Below are 19,702 nucleotides of genomic sequence, written 5' to 3' on the forward strand. Positions count from 1 at the left end.
AGTGCGATTACAAGCCGTAGAAAGGAGATATTAAGCATTTAATTAGCCTTATCTGCGAAGTTCACGCTATTTGAAAATGGGGCGGCGAGCCAAATTGGGTACATGGCCATATTAGGTACAGGTACCTTAATACTCTAAAACTCTAACTCTAACACTCTAAAAATCGTCTCGAGAAATCGCCTTAAAAGATTCGGATCACCTCGCATTTAATTAATACATCAACGATTGGGGATCCGCGGCCGCGCTCGTCTGACCAGTTCTATCGCGAACTACTGAGCGCGGCTCGCCGCGCGTAATTCACATTATCCTTTCGAGTAACCTCCTGCGCGATCGACCGCAATCGATCGACTTGCCTGTGTACCTCGGTGATAAATCGCCGAGGGCATCGCGAGCCCGCACCAGGTTGTATCACTCGCGTGCATTCGCCGCGCGCGCGCGCGATACGATTATTCATCAACGACGTATCTATCCTCCTTCCCCTCCTCCCCCTCTCGATAATTCACACGCCGGGCTTCTTTATTTCTTTTTCTCGTCCCCGAGCGATGTTGCGGTCAGATAAGATAATTACCATTAGCAGGATGTGACCTCCCGCGTGGTCCGTCGAGGGGATGCGGGACTTAAAGGTGGCGATGAATGGTATAGCGTTGCCACCGCGAAAGGTGAGGTCGTCTCCCGACGAAGGAACGTCTCGCTTTAAATTATATCGCCATGACGCGGATGTATTCTCTCGATCGTATGTGCAATGTACGTACACGCGGAAAAATTTGTGCGGCAGTCTCTCTCTCTCTTTTTTTTTTTAGTTTTCTCGAAAAGAATAAGAAACACCGGCGTCGTATGCAAAATTATTAGGCGCAATTTTTATCCTGATGTAAGTTACAGATCGTAATGGGCTTAATGAGCCGCGGGAGAACACAAAGTGACGTAAGTAGACAACAAACCGCAAAGGCAAAAGATAATAACCGAACGTCGCGGGGATAATTGCGCTTGCATGCGATTCTCCTCTCGTAAGAGAGGACGACCCGGAAAACTCACGCTGCGCCACTTATCGCGGGGATTAACATGCCGGAATGAGGTAAACAACGGCTTATCTTTGAGAGAGGATCGAACGTTCCGCGAAATCAAAAATGCAGATTTGCTTCCCATCTCCGCTCGCGGAAAAAAAAAGTGTGCGGATTCGCGATCCTCGCGACTACCTGGGCTTACTTCCGTCGAACGGCGGAAACGGACTATTAAGGTCAAGGATAGAGCCAAAGTTGCGAGGAAAAAGCGACGCTTTCCCGTCCTTCCCCCCGATTAACCGTGACTTTTGTCGAATATGTCGACGTCCTCGTCAAGTCACCCGGCTTTTCATCAGAATGCACCGGGATTTTTCGCATCCGCGAGACACCGGCGATCGAAATTCATTCGGTGGGAAAACTGTTGTTAGAACCAATTAAATTCACCGTCTCGCTGTAAATTAACGGAGTCGACATTCTCGCCGACACGCGTTCCCCCCCTCCCTTAAGTTTTTATTTTCGCGGCAGCGCGAGGGGAGATCGACACGTCTAATAACTCACGCGCGATATCGATTGGAACGCGGCGGCGGCGACGGCGTATACGTTTTGCGGAGAAGGTCGCCGCGAAGTAAGTTAACGCTCGGCGTCGTCGGAGGAGACGTCGGGAAATTATCAATTACCGCCTCCTCGGTTTCTTGGAAGCGCGCCGTGCGCCGAGGCGCACTCGCATTCATTATTGCACCGATAATCTGCCGGGACCCCTGTGAACTTTTCCCTCGGAGAGACTGGCGGAGCGAATGAGCCGCACGTGAAAATGCACCGTGACACAGAGAAAGAGAAGGAGAGAGAGAGAGAAAGAGATTTATCATTGAGGACAGCGCGATATATTACGATCGAGCGTATCTCCAGCATTCAATTTCGCATCTGCGAAAAGGGAAGGATGCGTCGTCTCTCCGCGCCTCCGATCTCGCGATCGCGGTCGACGACGTTTTCCGGCGACGCATTCCGCAATCGCCCGCGATCCTCTCGGAAACGTACAATCCCGTTCGACATTTCGAGCCCTCCGCCGGGGACCGATGTCGACCGGATAGAACACGCGAGAGCACTTCTCGCGGTGTTTCTCACGTGGGTCGCGGACGATCGCGACGGGGCCGACCTTTGCAGCCGGTTGCGCGATCGAGAAGAGGTACGGCTCCTCTTCTCCGTTTCGCTCCCGCAAAATTCGACGGAGAGCGAAATGCCGGGTCGGCCGGGGGACTGGAGAAAAATTGTTTCCTTTTAAACAACGTAATGTCGTCTCTCCTGTAAACCGATATTTTTTTGAACATAAAAAGGCACGATTAAGTACGCGTTTTTTATTCATACATTTTATTGTGCATTGATTTTATAACATAAGCTTGACCGAGCATCGTAAAGTCAAGCGTTATAAAATAAATAAAATGTAAAAAAAGAAGACGTATTATCGTAGATCAAGCGGAATATAGGAAAGTACACGGTACGCGCGAGTGCGTGCGAGGAGATCGCGTCGCATCTGCCGCGAGCATATTGCCAGCGCGCGATCCTCGCGAGCGAGGCGAGTGGGTTAAACAGAGGTGGAGGAGGAGAGAAGGAGAGAAGCTGGTCAACTCGTTGACATTTACTCGCTTTCGCGAGTCTTCCTTTTTTTTTTTCCTCTCTCTCTGTCTCACCGCGCGAGACGCGGCTGTGTGTATATATGCACTTAATACAACGTCCTTGGGCGTCGGGTGCAACATCGTAAGCTCGCATCACTTTCTTATTCTCTTTCCCTCTTTCTGAATTATCCTGATGAATCCCCCTCCGCCCTCTCCCCCCCAATCTCCAGAATCTGAGGTGTCTATAGTATGCAGCTACGCCAATCCTTCGGGGATGAGTTTTAATGAATTATACCGCCACGTTGTTGCGATTGGAAAACCGAGAGAGGATGATGCCGGTGATTCATTAAAGGTAAAACGGCTTCGCAGCCCCTCGGAATTTTATTAGAGCGCCCCGAGCGACGGGCGTCCAATCGGCGATTAAGTGCAACGCGAGTCCCTCGTTCGCGTTTCACCGCGCATTTCTGAAGCGAAAATCGAGGGCTGATGCGTCGTCCAACGTTTCTCAATGGTTCAGATGTATCGTTGTGAAAAATATAAATCTCTTGGAGACGTAATGATTAATCGCCCCAAAAAATCTTTGGCTGATATAGACAGAGTTCTCGATATTACAAGCAAAATGTATAATTTTTGTATCGGCTGGAATCTTGGCGTAGAATTTGAAAATTCTGCTTCTATCAGCCAGATTCATTAGATGCACATCATATTACAGTGTTTGCTAATTATGTATCTATCTCTAGATTTTACACATATATAATTTTTGTTGACGTCGCAAGATCGTTTTTTGACTGTTTAATTATCAAACTTTTTTAACCTCAGATATCAAAATAATAGAATTAATAGAATTTGCGAGTGTACCATTCAATCCTGAGCGTTTACGTGGTTTTTTTTTTTTAAATGAGAATTCTCGTGTTCCGAAGACGAAACGTATGTACGAACTTCGAGCATACAACGCTTCCTTCGCCCGTTTGCCATTGCAAACCGAGGGACCTGCATCCGTTGCATAATTTCGACGTATTATAGACATTTCGACAGATAGATTTGCCGAGAGAATTTAACGTCGCACGTCCTTACGTGGAATTTAAGGTTGCGACCCGGCACGTGATGCCCGGTCGCTTAAGGCAGGAAAAGGTCCCTCATTTCGCGATTCGCAACAGGCTATTTGCACGCCGCGCCCCATCGTAAATCATTCGTCGTCGACTCCCTCCCCCCCGCGGTGTAGGGAGGAGGGTGAAATTCGTTCTGTATGGAAATCGTCGACGCGCGTCTTGAGTTGACATTTCAATATATCGCCAGTACCTGCTTCATTACATTACGCTGCCTCGCGATACGTTATTAAAATCAACGAGACTTCGTTGCAACTTAATCTTTCGCGGCGCCGCGAAATTTGCCAATCGCTTAAATGTTGATTCAGCGCGGATTTTGCCGCGGCTGGCAAACCTCCACTCGGAGACTCGGCGCGAGGGACATTGTCCGATTTGTATGCGACTTTCCCCGGTGGAGATATATATATATATACACACTTTCGATAGAGGGAAGCGATTTTTCTGCGCTTTTTGGGAATCCGAACGTTCAAAGTCCCTCCGCGTCGTTTGATTAATCGCGCGAGCCTCATAACGACACTAATGAAGCGAAACCTTGACAGATGATTAATTAAATAGCGTGGAGTCTTCCAACAGGTGGCTCTGACGCAACAAGTCAAATAAGGCTCCTTACTGAAGCAAAATAAAATGACTTCGCGCCGCGCGCTTACGCATACAATTGGAAATACTCTCGGCGCATCTTAGAGATGCACATTGCTCATCGCGCGCAGGCAATATATCGATTACGATTGTGAGTTCGCTCATTCCTCCTGAAAGTCATTTCTGGGCGTGTATGCGTGTATGCATGCGCGCGAACATTTACCCGATGCATAGAGTGACGTTATAGAGAAATCGAGGTTTTCAAAGAGATTCGCGAAAGTTGTGCGCCGAAAGTCGAAGGTTTGCCCGAGGGACAAAATTAATAACGAAGTTTTCTAGATTTGATAATCGAATTTCTCATTTCAGTGCTCGTCGTATGTAAATAGGTCGCAAAATTCAAGACAAGCTAAGAGAGAGATGGGGGGGGGGGAGAGAATCTTCTTCGTGATCTTTGCATAATCGATGTACAATCATCGGAGTCTGCGTTTACGGTCGCGAATCGTGACGAGCATTGACTTTCTCACGTGCAAAAAGCGTAAAAACGAAAAAGATAGGAGCCGTTTCGACATTAGAACGTCGGAGACCTCGATGCACGGACGTTTTTGCATCGGACAGCGACAGGTAAAAACCACGTTACGTCGAGGCTGTCCGCCCCGGAGGAGTGGGACTCGGGCGAATGCAATCGTAATTCAATTGTTACGGTATCCTTATCTTCCAGAGATTCTCCCGCTGTAACGAGAGAGGCAACGCCGCTGGCGGAACAATAAATCGCAGTAACGAGACTAACGAGTCGAAATGACATAAAAATAAATCGCGATTGACCAAAAAGTGTCTTTCAATAAGCATTTCGGAATCACTTCAATGATACGGTGACTTTTTATTCCGCTTCGATAGTAATTTAATGTAATTTATTTTAAAACAAATCGGAGATTGAGTAAATTAGGGTACGATGGACATACGGAGAAGACAAGACACCCAAGTAGCAAGGTGATGTCGAATGTCGTTTTAGTGACATTTCATTTGACGTTACAAACGTCGTTAAAACGTCACAAAAATAAATCGTTAAGACTATATTTCTGACGCCTACTTGGCCAATGGCTATTGCTAAATAATGTGTTCTTGTACTCGTTTTCAAAAGATAAATCGATATTTACTGCAGTTTATGCGCGTACACTATTCGATATAACAATATTGTGGATATTACATCACGTTTTTACTTTCGATTGCCTGCAAAGTTTTTCATGTGTTCATTAAAAATTGCCATCACAACGTCGAATAAATTACAGTCGAGCCGTCATAATTAACGTTAGACACATAACGACGGTGTAAATTGTAATGTGCGTGGCGTGTATATGTTTTTATTTCCTTTTCTATTTTCTAAATAAATAAAACTATGATCATCGATACCCGAAGTTCACCATACTTCTGGCCATGAATGACGACGCTGTTGACCAATGTATTATACAAAAATCTGGGAACGCCCAAGGAATTAGATACTCGTACCAGAGAGACAAATCGTCTCGCCCGAGAGAGAAAGAGAGAGAAAGAGAAAAGGAGGGAAGGCGGGAGACGCCGGAGGCGTCTGTTCCTCAGGCGCTTCTCAAGCCGTCGCATCTTCTTCTGAAATGGCAAGGTCACCGGTAGTTACGTCACCAACTTTCCTCCGGCGCGCGTACAACTTCGAGAAAACCAAATGTCACAATGACCAAGGACGCTTCGGCCGCGGCGTCGTAACGTAATGTAACGCGTCGCCTACGGCGCGATGAAACCGCGTCGCGGGAATCCGGGGGGGGTGGGGGGGGAGCTACACGGCTTTCACATTTTCGGGTCGAGATCGGTGCGCCGAGGAGGATCGGTCGCGGCGGGTCCCCCCCAGGTGCACGGCGGCGCATCCCGCGACCGTGGCCCTGTTCGAGTTGCGTTCGCGCGCGTAAGACAAGAGGAAAGGAAGGGGAGAGGCGCGAAGAGAAAATTAACGAGGCCCCACGAATCCGCGCGGTCCAGAACAAAAGCCATGCGGTTCCGCGAGGTCAGATTGACCGAGAGGAAGAAGGTACAACGAGAGTAAACATGCTATTTAAATTCGCACAAGATGTATTACTCTCGAGTTACGTTTTGATACGAGGAAAAAATTTCGCTTCGTGAAATCAATCGGGGCCGCGAGCTTAGTCTCGCGGGGGAGGTGAGAATGAGGATCGAGGCGGGATTGTAACACGAGAACGAGAACAATCGTCTTCGTAGTCGTCGCCCTTGGCAATGATCCGCGGATTCCCGGCGCGGAAAATGTTTCGAGGCGTCATTTCGCGGTGTGCACAGCTGAATGAAACGGAGAGCGGGGAGTATGGTGGGACGAGTGTAGACGCACACAGGTAAGTAAACGCGAGCGAGCGGTGTGTGTTCCACGATCTGCGGGTGCCTCGGAACGACGAGAGGGAGACCGCGTGTCGTTGCGCAACCGCGATGCAGCGCGCAGCATCGGCAAAAGCGCGCGAGATGTCGAAGGCAGGCAGGCAGGCAGGCATCAGGCCTTAGCGAAGCTTCGTCTTCGCGCGCCGTGCGGCGTATCGACGCGCCTACGTTTAATTCGACGTGTAATCGTTGTACTGCGAACGGATGCATGCGCATTAGCCGCGTGCATCACGCACAAAACGCGTCGCGTGTTAACTCGGATTGCATCGGTAAATATCATTAGCGCCGTAAAAACAAGGCGCAAGAACGTCGTTAAGGTTTCTCCCTCCGTCACGCCTTCGCCGTCCTCGGAAAGCGCACTTAAGTAAATGGCATTTTTATTTGCGCGTGGAAAATTAATGGCTTACGTAATGTGGCTCATGACTTTAAATCGCATCTCTGCGTTCGGTTTTATTTATATCTTTACGATCGGAACGTATACATCGGGGGGTGGGGGAGGGGGAGGATTCTCGGTATCGTACGACGATTACGATTACGTGCGAATAGTATTAGCCATGCGAGGAAGCGCGCTGCCGTTATTCCGTCATTCGTTAGTGTCAACTCAACGCAAATTGCAGCTGATTGCTGCCAATTATAATCAGATTTGCATTTTCTGTGCTTTGCGCTTCGAAGCGCGATTAACATAAAACGGGATAAGCGTGACGGTAAGCGTCATTGCGAATCTGCCGAAGACAAAAAGCTGCCAAAAGTTATCTCATTCTTCTGCAAATTCTGTAATTAAATACATCTAATGGAATAGCGTTGATTAGATGGATATATATATATAATTAATTGAATAGAGTTGTAATTATTATACGTGCAATTAGCAAGAGAAGTTGATTATACAATTACGTGTGCAATTAATAAGAGAAGTAAATTATTCATTTAGCAACGATCCAAGATTTATTTTTAAAAATGTAAAAATTTTTCTTTGCAGCATACAAAGAGAAAGGTTTCTTTAAATTTAGTAGAATTTTATCAAAGGCAAAGGAATATATTTTTTGGAATCGAACAAAACTTTATTTGAAGAAACAAATATTTTTAACTGATTAATATTATCAATACTTTTTTTAAACGATAATGTTTCCTATGACATTACGTTGTTTGAATAAAATAGGTAAATTAGGTAAATCCAAATATAGGAAAAAAAAAACGAAGAAATCGTTCTCTCCGTGCAAAATTTTCCGCAAAACAAGGCGAATCATGTAACAAATTTTGCATAAATCAACGGTGGAAAGGAAGCAAATGCCCCGCAAACGGACGGCGTCTAACGGCGGTCGCATCGTGTCGGTGCATCGCGGATGCATCCTGCAGCCGCGGGAGAGACTCGTCCGCGAATCCGTCGGGGGCTGCTGCTGCTGCTGCTGCTGCACGTGCAGCAGGTGGGGGGATGTGCAACGCGATTTTCCGCCTATATAAAGGCAGATGCACCGACAGCTCCTCGGTATCTACGTATCGGTCGTCGTTTAAGGACAACAAAGGGCCGCCTGCCCAAGGATCGTTCGCAGATCTGTTCGACCACGAAAGAGGAGATCCTGGCCGCGATGAAGACGGTGGGTGGCGAATCCTTCCGAAGAGAGACAGAGAGATTTGTCAGCGCGCTCTCCTGCGATCGCCCTCCTTTCTTCGGGTCTTTCGGGAGGGACCGTGCCGCGAGGGTTTTACTGCCGATTCTTTTCTTCTTTTTTTTTTCGGACCGAAAACGGTCCCCCTCCCCCCGCCCCCGAAACGGACGCAGCCACCCAATTTTTGCGCAACAGTGAAAGTGAAGAGGATTTGTGACATTTGTGCGCGCGTGAGATTAAACGCACGCTCGTTCGCGGCGGCGTGATAAGCGTACAATCACGGGAGAACGTCCGCGGGATATGTCGCAGAACGATTGCAATTTCGATAATGACACGAATTTGGAGTACCTTTCTGTCTTCTCAATTTCAGAGAGGAAATCTGACATAGAGCGTTCTTTCAACATACGAGATGCAATGTTAGTTAAGCACATCTCGCGAATCGAGGTTCTAAAAATACGGGTCAAGTCTAGTTTAAGTGTTCCGTAGGATTTGTGTTTACTTATTTCGTGTAATTCGCGAGAAACTTTCCATTTTATGATGTTACGTAACTAAAAATAAACTCAGGACGATACGATCGTTCAATTCAACGCGCGGTCAACGCTCGTCAATGAGAGATGATCAAAATTATTGAGATTAAGATCTGCGACGTTTCGTGCAGGTCAAAGAAGTCAGCCCGTTCGCTCCGTTCGCGGTACAAGAGCGATGTATCTCGGGTTAATTTCGCAATACAATAATCTAATACTGGCTGTCGAAAGGTCAGGAGGTTTCTGAGAAACGAATTTTCGACATGGCTGTCCAGGTAACAAGCTGACGTTATTTGTCAATAATAACGTCAGCTTTTACTTCCTGGTTGGATTCTCGCAGTGATCCGCTGTCAACAATACATTCGGAGAAAATATTAAAGAATCTCTTAAACAAATATCTATACCTATATATATATTTTTTTTTTCAGGTATATATATATATATATATATATATATATACTGAAAAAAGTTGGTTTAATTAAATTTTTCAACTTAATTAAATTTCTTTAATTGGAGTATTTCTATATTTTAGTCAAATATATAAATACTTAAATTAAAGTTCAAGTATTTTATTTATTTAAATTAAATCCATAAATGCTTGAACTGAAGAAATTTAATCAATATTTTTTTCTCAGTGTATATACATATATTTAGTCACATAAAAGATACATTTGACAATATCCGATTTAATAGAACATGACAAAGAAAAATCCCTGTATCTTTTAACGAAATTCTCTTTTGCTTCTCTTCGTCACACAGGTGTTCGTTATCCTGGCGCTCGTAGCCGGCGTTCTCGCGGCGCCGCAAGGTAATCCGAACGATATCACGATCGTGAAGCAGGAGGAGTCGAACAACATAGGGGTAGGTGGGTACCATTTCAGTTATGAGCAGAGCGACGGCCAGAAGAGGGAGGAGACGGCGGAATTGAAGAACGAGGGCACCGAGAACGAGTCCATCAGCGTCGTCGGTAGCTTCAGTTTCATCGCGCCGGACGGACACACGTATAGGTACGCGAGATCACTTTAGACGATCTGTGTAATTCGATAGATTTCTATAATTTATATTTTCGTACATTATTCGATCGAGGCTCGAGAACGATCCTCCGCGCGATTCTTCCTCGATTCGTGCTTTCTTTATGCAGGTGTATTTTATATAAGTGTGTATTTTCTTTTAAAACTGAAGATTCTTTCGTACTTTGAATGACCATAAAACACCTTTGGTCTACCGAGATCACTCTAGAATACAGAAAAATTTAATTTAATCATTAAAGAACAATCTGTAATTCACAAGTCAAATTCGTATCTTAAAATTCTAGATTTTTCGATGTATTTTCTCACGTCGTGTATTTTGATTTGTGTACCACAATGGGTTTTGGTTCTTCAAGTGACTTTAGTATTGTATATAAAATTATAAATTAAACTCTATCACATTATCGTGTGACTCACGAATCATGGAGTCTTTAGAATCATCAAAATAATTACAAGCTTGAAAAATAATCATTTTGCGTCCATCTGTTCGCATTGTCGCGGCTAAAATTAATCTTTAAATATCTCTATAATTATATCTCTCTATAATTGCAGGGTCGATTACACCGCGGATGAGAACGGATTCAATCCGAAAATCAATCTCGTCGCGAAGTAAGACGGGCTCGAGGACTCAAGTTACATCATAACATTAAGTCGCCGACGTACACGCTCGTGTAATTACACGCGAATTAGGATACCTTTAATCGTATGACTGCGAGGCACGCGATTCACCGATGCGAACGACTGGCTTGAGGTCGCTGGCTCGAGAACGATCCTTCCGCGCGATTGTTCCTCTCTGGCCGATTCGTTCTCGCGAGTTCCGCGATATCGATCAACGGTATCTTACAAAGACAGAACACCGTAAGATCGATGCGCGTTAAAATTAACAATGATCGTGTAATTGGACTGAATTACCTGAAACGTTTTGCATTGTCTTTGCTCCAAAAACTAAGAATTTAATGATTCTTCGGACAGAGCAGAACGTCTGTAAATATGTAAAAGAAGTGTGTATATACATTTCTATACACACACAATTGTTAACAAAATTATTTCGCTCAATACTACTTTTTCTCTACATTCGTGTAACATCGCGATAAACGAGCCATGCGTTCGCAACTTCCGCGAGTGAAACGCGTGCTTACTCGCAACTGGCGATATGTATCATTCAATTTCTTGAAACTGCCACTTTGAACACTTTGAACGAAAGACGTCCTCCGTTTGCAACTCTAATTTTCCAGCGAGGCGACGATGCAGCACTCATCGGGGTATCGCAGTATTGCGTTTTTCACCGGCGCAACTTCTTTCTCTTTTTTTTATACACGTATCTATATCTATCTATAACAGAAGACCATTCGTGCAAATAAACTTGTATACATACTGAAATCTTTCTGTGATTGTTTACCATGTTGTGCTTCTTGCACAATCAATAAAGCCCACTTAAAACGATTCTTACCATGATTATATGAATAGATATATAAATATACATTATTAAGTCTTTAAATTATATATAATAATTAATCTCACTAGACGATTTATAAGCCATGTCAAAATTCAGGCAGAATTCTCTTTAATAATTTTATATGCTATGTATTTTTATGTATTTTATATACAAAGGATATTCGAAAAAATCGTATATATTAAAATACGTATTGATATAAAAAAATACGCATATCAAAATCATAACATGATTTATAAATCGTTTACAATGGGTTATGGGATAAGAAAATAGTTTCTTTTTTTGCGATACAAAAACAGATATAATTTATTATAAAAAAACATGAAATATTAGTTTATACTTACGTTAAAAAAATCAGTTAGCACATCAAATTTAATGTAATAATAATTATGAATTAGAGTATACACATAATATAATTATTAATATTAATATTATTGGTAATATTAATGTATAGGCTCGTAATTTTACATATATAAATATCTCTTATATTAGTACATACATTAGTAAATACTAATTTCTATTAGCTTATATACAATTTCTTAAAATAATATCCAGCATTGAAATTTATATATCTATTTGGTAAACACATATACTAGATTACTGATCAAGTATCTAAGAAATTCATTGTGATTAAACGTGATATGCAAACTTTAGTATTATACGGCTGTACGATTAATCAATATCGGAAAAAATTAAGACAGCCAAAAGTTGATGCAAAAAGTATTATTACTCCTTTTCTTGTAAATTATAGACTGCACAGTTCCAGAAGATGCGAGGATTTGTACCGAATATTTAATATATATACCCACATATATTAAATATTTCAGCAAAGGTATTGTGAACGGGTAACTTCATGAAAACTTGCAATTTTAATTTTGAAAAAATGACTTAAAGTTTAATGAAATATTATATAGATTGCGTCCACGATTAAAAATTCAATTAGTTCACTGGAATATTTATGCTACAAAATAATTAATTATAATTTGTAACACTAATAAAATCAGACATATCTGATGAAATTTGAACGCCACACGTAGTACATTCGCTACTTTCTCATATATGAATACTTGCATTGTTTATATCAAATAGTCTCGTCTTACAATATATGTCATCATTTAAATATGTCGGTTAGATGCAAGTAGCATATATTTTAATAAAGCGAAATAGATTTTTCTTTGCTTTTATTAATTTTAGATCAAGTATTTTATCCTATTCCGAATTCTCCTATCACAAATCGAACGTATATGGATACGTTTCTTGAAATTAACCGATTTAAAAATGATTTAAGCTTTGTAAACTAATTTCTACCCGGTTTCCAAGCTCTGATTAAGCTTAGAGTTTTATTCAATTTTGACATCCATTGCAATCCTTCTTCTTTCGTATCAGCTAATAAAAAGTGCCTACAACGGAATTAAAAAAATTGCATTTTAACTCAAATATACACACACATTTTATATTAATGACAAAACTAGAAAGCAAAAATACATACTCTATTATGGTATTTTTTCCATCTGTCTTCATAATGAGATTATTAGCGTCACCAGATTGCGCGGGTCTCGATACTTCGAGCAAAAATGTGAAAGGACGAGCGTATTTTTCTCGATTTATAAATTGTATATTCCTTGTAATTACAGCTGCAGTCGCAATATTAAATCAATATTTGTGTAAAAGTAATATATAGAAATTATATAATAAAGTTTAGAAGTTACCCTCCAAATCCAGCAGTTCTATTGGACTTTTCTTGTGTTCGTCCTCAGGATGTATCCAATAATAAAGTTTCGCGTCTTTAAGCCAGCACCATCTTCGGCGCCAAGCACCCAAATTTGTAATATCCTCGAAAATCGTCAAAAATCCGCGATGTTCGACTGAAATCGAAAGCTCACGCGATATATGCATTCGTAGACGTCCTTCTAGAGGAGAGTGTGACGACATCTAAACGAAAGATGCGCGTTGAGTATGAGAAAAATATACATTACTTATACATGCATATGAAAATCTGTCATGTTAAAGAATTACTATACATACCTCACAAAGCAGAGTAAATTGCTCGCGATTTATATCGTTGAGAGTAATGATCGCAGTCCCAGATAATTCGAAAGCAGGTGATCTGATTGCGTTTGGACCTGCTGGGCTCTGTATATCCGGCATTACAAACTGATTCTTTTTCTTTGGTGTCTTATTGACTGCCTACAAATGGATTTAACATTAAATCTAATCGTTATTGTGTACTTTATTTTAGGATTAAAACAAATAAGGAAGATTCTGCTTCTAAACTTACTTTTACATTGTGACTAATATGATATTTCTTTTCATGTGGCAAATATTTCGGTTGCGTCTGGAAGGTGTATACTTCAACAAGAATTTTGAAATCATTGTGCAAATTTTCAAGCTTCAACATTGAACTAAAACGAATACACGAATCGCCTGGATCAGCAGTTGCTGCTTGGGTAGCGACTACTTCTCCTAAGTAATACATCAAGCAGACGCAATGAAGATATGTATCTACAACACAATGTACAAAATTATTTTAAATACAATTTTGTATTTTGCATAAAAAAGTAACGTACAACTTGACTACATTATACTTACTCATACCCATGTTTCGGAAATATTCTTGCCTTAGTGGTAATGTAATAGCAGAAATAGATAATGACCCACTCTCTTGCATTTCTGGTGAGCCTGCCTTAACAGGTCTGAGTGTGCCTTCTCGTTTCAGCCTTTGCACTTCATTTAATGCAGCTTGACGTTTGTGCGCTAAATAAAAAAAGAAACATTTTCTACATTTTGTAACAACATTTAAATATTGTGTTTTGACATTGTATTTAATTTCACTAACATCTAACTCATGCGCAAAATTCATATAAAAATAAAAATTTATTTACTAGCAACGAGTAGAGCCCATTCGCCTCCAACGTGCTCAGTAGAGCCGTTAAACTCGATCGTAGCATGACATAAATTTAATGCTTTGCTAGCTTCCTCTATCTTTTTCTGTTGCGTCCTAATTTCGTCTAATAATCTTTTCACTTTATTCTCAACCAATATGGATTCGTCTTCGTGTTTCTCTGCACCAGAAATTGGACTTGATTCCATTTCATGTCTTGTTGAATTAGTCTTAGCCAACTAAAATTATATAATAACGTTATAGTTCTTTTTCCACATCAATTGAAAACATTGAACAACTTACTTGAGATTGTTGTCGTCTATAAGCACTAACAGTGCGTACCAAGGGTATGCGCTTGTTACCATCCTCTATTTTATCTAAATCTTTCAAAGGCGAACGATATCTGCAAAATTAAGATAACAGTTTCGAAAAATAGTTTCTAAGAGCAAGAAAAATTTTTAAAGAAATCACAATATACGATTAATCATACTTGGAACTATTGTACGGCAGATATTCGCATCCTTTATTTATTTTAGGTGGTGTTGGACCCTCTTTCACGTCATTATCTAATTCTTCATCAAGAATTTCATCCAAATCATCAAGTATTGAAATATCTGTTGTTGTGCTGTCTGGATTTGGCTCTATGCATCTCTGTAATCATAAAAAAAATATTTTTTTAAAAGCATAAAATAGATGTACATTTATAATGTATAATAATGTACAATAATATCTGTAATATTGCATTGACATTAACTACATACCTTTTTGTTTGTTTCCTTGATAAACATCGAACGTTGATCGAGCGCATGCAAAATACTGCGTCCAAAACTCATACGCCCAAAAGATGAATTTTGTTCGCTTTCTTGATCACTTTCAGTTTCCTGATCAGCTTCATCATGCTAAAAAATTAAAAAATAAATTATTTCTTTGCATATGTCTATGTACATATATGTCAGTTTTTTAATTTAATTTACTCGAACATAATAATCGGCTTCAGAGGTTGTCTCAGTTTCCGTTTCAGTTTTTTCATCGATAGTAGCTGTTACAGCTTCGCTGCTGTTGCCAGTGTATTCTGTATCACTCTCGCTTTCTGTAATTTCAATCTCGGATAGATTTGGATAAAGGGATCCCGATTTTGGAGGACACACGCGAATACGTTTGATGTCGGATGTTGCATTTAAATGTTGAACCTTGGGTGGACTTCCGACGACTAAAAAAAGAGAAAAAATTCGCCGTTAAATATTATAATGGAAGAAACATGAAAGAAAAATGCTCTTTTTATGCACCTTGTCTTTTCACTGAAGAAGATTTACTATGATACGATATGATTTCTGGTTGGGGTAGTGGCGGCGGCGGCGGAGGCGGAGCAATATGATCCTACATTTAAAAAATATATTATTATTAGATACATATTTATTACCGTTTCATATTACGATTTAAAAAATCATGTGACTCCTATGTAAAATAACTTAATCTTACTGGAGCAGGAGTTGGTTTTACTGGACAAATGGGCGAATTTTTTGGCGATGAAGCTTTACCACCCCCTTCGCTGCTTTCGCTCGTTCGAACACAAGATCCAGCGGCGGTACGAGCAACCTCTTTATTGGCATTAAACCGTGAGCGTAGCATGGTCAATTCACGTTGTCTCTCGGCATAAGTAGCTTGTAAAATATGATTCTCCATTTCTTCTACTTTATGTTTATTGTTGCCTTGCTCGAATATCGCACGTTGTTCAAGAACTGTTCTACTCTGGACATCGGCATTTCGATTGTTTATTGGAGATGACTCTAAAGGATAAAATATTATTATATTATTGTTAGATTATTTGAAATTAAAGAATATAAATGCGAAGACAAATATTTAAAAAATTAAAAGTTATGTGTACCAAAATGAGATCCTAACTGCTTGTCCTTTTCCTGTAATTTTTTAGGCGGTATCGACATTGTGAGCGGCGCCTTGGGTATCAACGCTTCTCCTTTATTTCGTTCGAAAAGCGCCATTCTTTCGGCAAGCGACATTTGAGCGGGATCTTTCGCCTTTGTTTCTGTATGTTTAGCTTCAAACATTGACGCTTTTTCCAACACCGAACCTGATGGTTGGACGAAAGTCTTTGGAGAGCCGTTAAACAGAGTTCTCGACGGTAATCGAGAACTGCTAGTAGTGTTCGCGCTTTTAACATTTTCAGAAGTATTCAAAACTTTACTATCGTTGCTTTTAGAAGAGTTAACCGGACTTGCAGTCACACTAGCATCACTTTCCGTTTTCTTGCTTCTCGGTGAACCGTCATACTTAACAGGCGTAATTTGTTTCTTTTCCGCCTGCTGACGAGCAGTGCTTATAAACTTGTTAGGCGATGAACGGCTTGCAACAGTGTTTGATTCCTGAGAACAATGCTTATAGTCATACACAAGACGAGAATTGCTTTTCGTACGACTAAAGCCTTGTGCCTCCTGTAAATATTTTTAGCTATCCAAATATAATCGTTCAACTGTTACTTCTTTTCTTTTAGTGATGCAAAAGTGCAGGAGAACAAAAATGTAATAGTAGTATTAAAAAAATTTAATATACTTTATACAAGTAATGCAATATGAAAAATTTTACGAAGCTTTAGTCTTTTCTATTTTAAGGATAAAATTAAAATATACATTACCAAGTTTTCTAGTACGGTTTTATCTAATTTTAATTGTTTAATTGGACTTGAATCTTTACTTTTTCTTCCATTGGTAACCCATTTGTTAATTCCACTTGTGCTTGGTTGTGACTCTAATCCACTTTTAACTTGTTCATTAAACTTTGCCTGTATTTTTTCTGCTTTGCTACTTCCAAGCTATAAAACAATTGTGCATATATATCGGATAATTATTTAATGTATTAGTTTATCAAAATAAAAAACTTATTACAAAATACCTTAGAATTAGTTAATGTTGGATGAGATAAATCATCCTCCCAATTATTAATCTTCGAAGCTAAACCTGCTAATCTTTCAAGTCTAGCACCTCTCCTGACTGGTTTATGATCCTCATTACTTTCTTCAGCAGTAAATTTTTCTTCAGTCCTATGTATGGGTGAACTTAATTCAAGATTATCATCTGTAAAAGAAGTTATGTATTAATGATTTCTGTTAGTCATGGATATTCAAAATCATTTTTTAAATAAATATAAATTTAAATATATCTTAAAAAATTTTTAAATATATTTTATAGTCTTATAAAAAATTTTATTGCAATAATAAAATTCTTTTACTACAAATTATGTGATTTTTCAAAAGAGATTGTAAACATAAAGCATAGAAATATAATTGTGCATACTATGTATGCTGTGTGTATTGGGTATAAACACACTCGTGTATCAGTGTTAGAAACAAGTTTTGAGGCAATTTGTGTGGGAGTCCCCAGTGTAAATGTGTGGGAGTAAACCATTTGGACACATTCAGAACTGATATTTTAAGGAGTTTAATTTACTTCAAAAAAGATCAAATTTTCACCATAATATTTAATGCATTAACTTTGTTTTTTAATATGCTACTCACCAGAATATAATTTTCCAAGTCTATGCAGCTTAGATCGCACATTATAAGTTTCAACATTGTAAGATTCACCGTTCTCCTTATTGTTTTGTACATTTTCAGACACAAGATTTTTAGATACTGGAGATTTGCGAGGAGATTTGACAGGACTTGCGCTAACTGCAGCTGCTTTAACTGGCGATTTTTTGACTAAATTTTCATTTGTTGCTGTTGAATAAAATACATTTCTTCTTAACAAACAAAAAATAATAATAATAAACTACCGATTTTAAACCATGTAATTTATTTTAAATACTTTGAAATTTTGCAACTATTAAAATTTCATAAAAGTTTATGAAATAATTTCGTTTGGGATTACCTGTGGCTTGTTGTAACAAAGCATTTGCATTCTTCAAAGGGCTCCGTCTCCTTTTAACATCATGTCCTGCATTTGACAACTGCTCGTCCAATTTCTCTCTCCTTGCCTGAGCACGCTCCAACATGCGCTGTTTACCAATACCAGTGTATGTTAGAGCATAATATAACAAAAAAAATAATAATTTATAATACAAAATCGCTTGTGTGTGCCATATGACATTAAGTTTTGTTGTAACACCATTGGGCAAACATTTTAATGTTAAAACATTTAAACATTAATTATAAAATATCTCGCAATAAACAGAGACTCCGATTAATCTTACGTTGTCTTTCTCGAAAGCAATATTACAAAATAAATAAATAAATAGTAGAGCGGAAAGAAACGTTTAGATTAGCACACAAATCGCATATGTATGTGAATAGAGCCCGTGAATTATAACTACGTCACGGTACGTGCTAGCATTATACGCCATATCGCGAGGAGGTAAAAGCAAAAAAAGGAATCTGAATCCCTACCTGAATGAAGGGCTCCATTGTTCCTGGCGTATACCCTACGAACGACAACGGCTGCAACGACTTTCTCTAGCTCTCGTTCGAAGATTTCCTCACTAAAAAGAAATCGCCACCGCTAACGACGCGTAGCCGGAAAAGACACTACCCTTGGCAAAAGACAGCGAACGAATGCGCGGACCGCGGACCCTTAACGTTCTGCAACGCAACGGGAGTATCCTTACTTCCGACCGTTGAATTTGAACGCGGGCGCCATACTGACAAAGAGTGGGGAGGACGGACGAACGCACGGGCGGCGAGGGGAAGAGGAAGAGCGCGTGATCCCGAGATGGCAAACGGCCGCGGGGCGCGGGCGGAATGTGACAGTTCCTCGTCGATTCTCCCCCCCACCTCCCCGCAACATATCGCGACTGATATCACGCAAACGCGTAAACGCGCGTCGAAAAATGCGCGCCAAACGCAGGCCTTTCACTTCGAGCTAACACAAAGCGCTTTAGGAGCGCGAACTGTGCTCCGCTCGAGTTTTTTCCTTCCCTCTCTCGCCCGTGTCTCTCGAGATTCGTTCGGTTGATACTTACGTTATTTACGTTTCTTCTGCGCGTTTAGACAAAGCGAAGGTCCGAAGGTTTGTGTACCTTTAGAGAAGGAAGGGGAAGGGGGATGTGCAGGGAGAGGGAGGTGCAGAAAGCGAATGGATGATATCGCGAGGTGTACGTCCTTCGAAGTCGGGTAACGATAACAAACCTTACGCGTTTTGTGTACGAGTTCCGACGAGATCGAATTACGAATGTCAGGCTCCGTGCTGTATACACCGACGTATCGAGAACGATGCGAGAAGAGACGCGAAAGCAAGAGACTGCGTCGCAGTGACGTAGCCACAATTATCCCCTTGCTCCGTTAAATACGAAGCAATTAAAACATCCCCTTTTTATTTTACTTTTCCGTGCACGAAAAAAGAAATTTAAAATAGAAATCTGTACTATTTTAATTTCTGCAAATACATAGTTTTGATTATTAAAGAAATTTATTTTAATGCTACATAATAAATCAAAACTTTCTATAATTTTAAAGAAAAAGATTATAACTCTTTGATAAGTATAATTGTTAGAAAAAGAAAGGA

At 40.5% G+C, this 19,702-nt stretch overlaps 2 protein-coding genes across 9 annotated transcripts; one reads left to right on the plus strand and one right to left on the minus strand.

Annotated features, from left to right (window-relative positions):
- The first annotated feature begins 8,024 nt into the window (after nucleotides 1-8,024).
- On the plus strand, nucleotides 8,025-11,300 carry LOC105836571 (flexible cuticle protein 12). Its single transcript, XM_028191548.2, has 3 exons — nucleotides 8,025-8,291; nucleotides 9,587-9,834; nucleotides 10,408-11,300. The coding sequence occupies exons 1-3, from the start codon at nucleotides 8,040-8,042 to the stop codon at nucleotides 10,466-10,468; spliced, it is 561 nt and encodes a 186-aa protein (XP_028047349.1). The 5' UTR covers nucleotides 8,025-8,039; the 3' UTR covers nucleotides 10,469-11,300.
- A 728-nt stretch (nucleotides 11,301-12,028) lies between these two features.
- LOC105836576 (anillin) lies at nucleotides 12,029-19,530 on the minus strand. 8 transcript variants are annotated; one of them, XM_036290110.1, is made up of 20 exons: nucleotides 19,332-19,529; nucleotides 18,589-18,680; nucleotides 18,074-18,200; nucleotides 17,719-17,922; nucleotides 17,097-17,278; nucleotides 16,840-17,016; nucleotides 16,075-16,639; nucleotides 15,669-15,976; nucleotides 15,476-15,566; nucleotides 15,164-15,399; nucleotides 14,951-15,088; nucleotides 14,680-14,840; nucleotides 14,493-14,592; nucleotides 14,191-14,428; nucleotides 13,898-14,062; nucleotides 13,587-13,810; nucleotides 13,334-13,495; nucleotides 13,018-13,240; nucleotides 12,798-12,942; nucleotides 12,029-12,708 (listed from the first exon to the last, which is right to left on the minus strand). In XM_036290110.1, the coding sequence occupies exons 2-20, from the start codon at nucleotides 18,604-18,606 to the stop codon at nucleotides 12,606-12,608; spliced, it is 3,567 nt and encodes a 1,188-aa protein (XP_036146003.1). In that variant the 5' UTR covers nucleotides 18,607-18,680; nucleotides 19,332-19,529; the 3' UTR covers nucleotides 12,029-12,605. The 8 variants fall into 8 exon arrangements, with proteins under 8 accessions (XP_036146003.1, XP_012536146.1, XP_012536144.1 ...); XM_012680692.3 differs by having other exon boundaries at nucleotides 19,327-19,529; XM_012680690.3 differs by having other exon boundaries at nucleotides 18,589-18,780; nucleotides 19,327-19,529.
- Nucleotides 19,531-19,702: the final 172 nt, after the last annotated feature.

This window comes from Monomorium pharaonis, chromosome 7, assembly GCF_013373865.1.
Source record: "Monomorium pharaonis isolate MP-MQ-018 chromosome 7, ASM1337386v2, whole genome shotgun sequence".
NCBI classification, from domain to species: domain Eukaryota; kingdom Metazoa; phylum Arthropoda; class Insecta; order Hymenoptera; family Formicidae; genus Monomorium; species Monomorium pharaonis.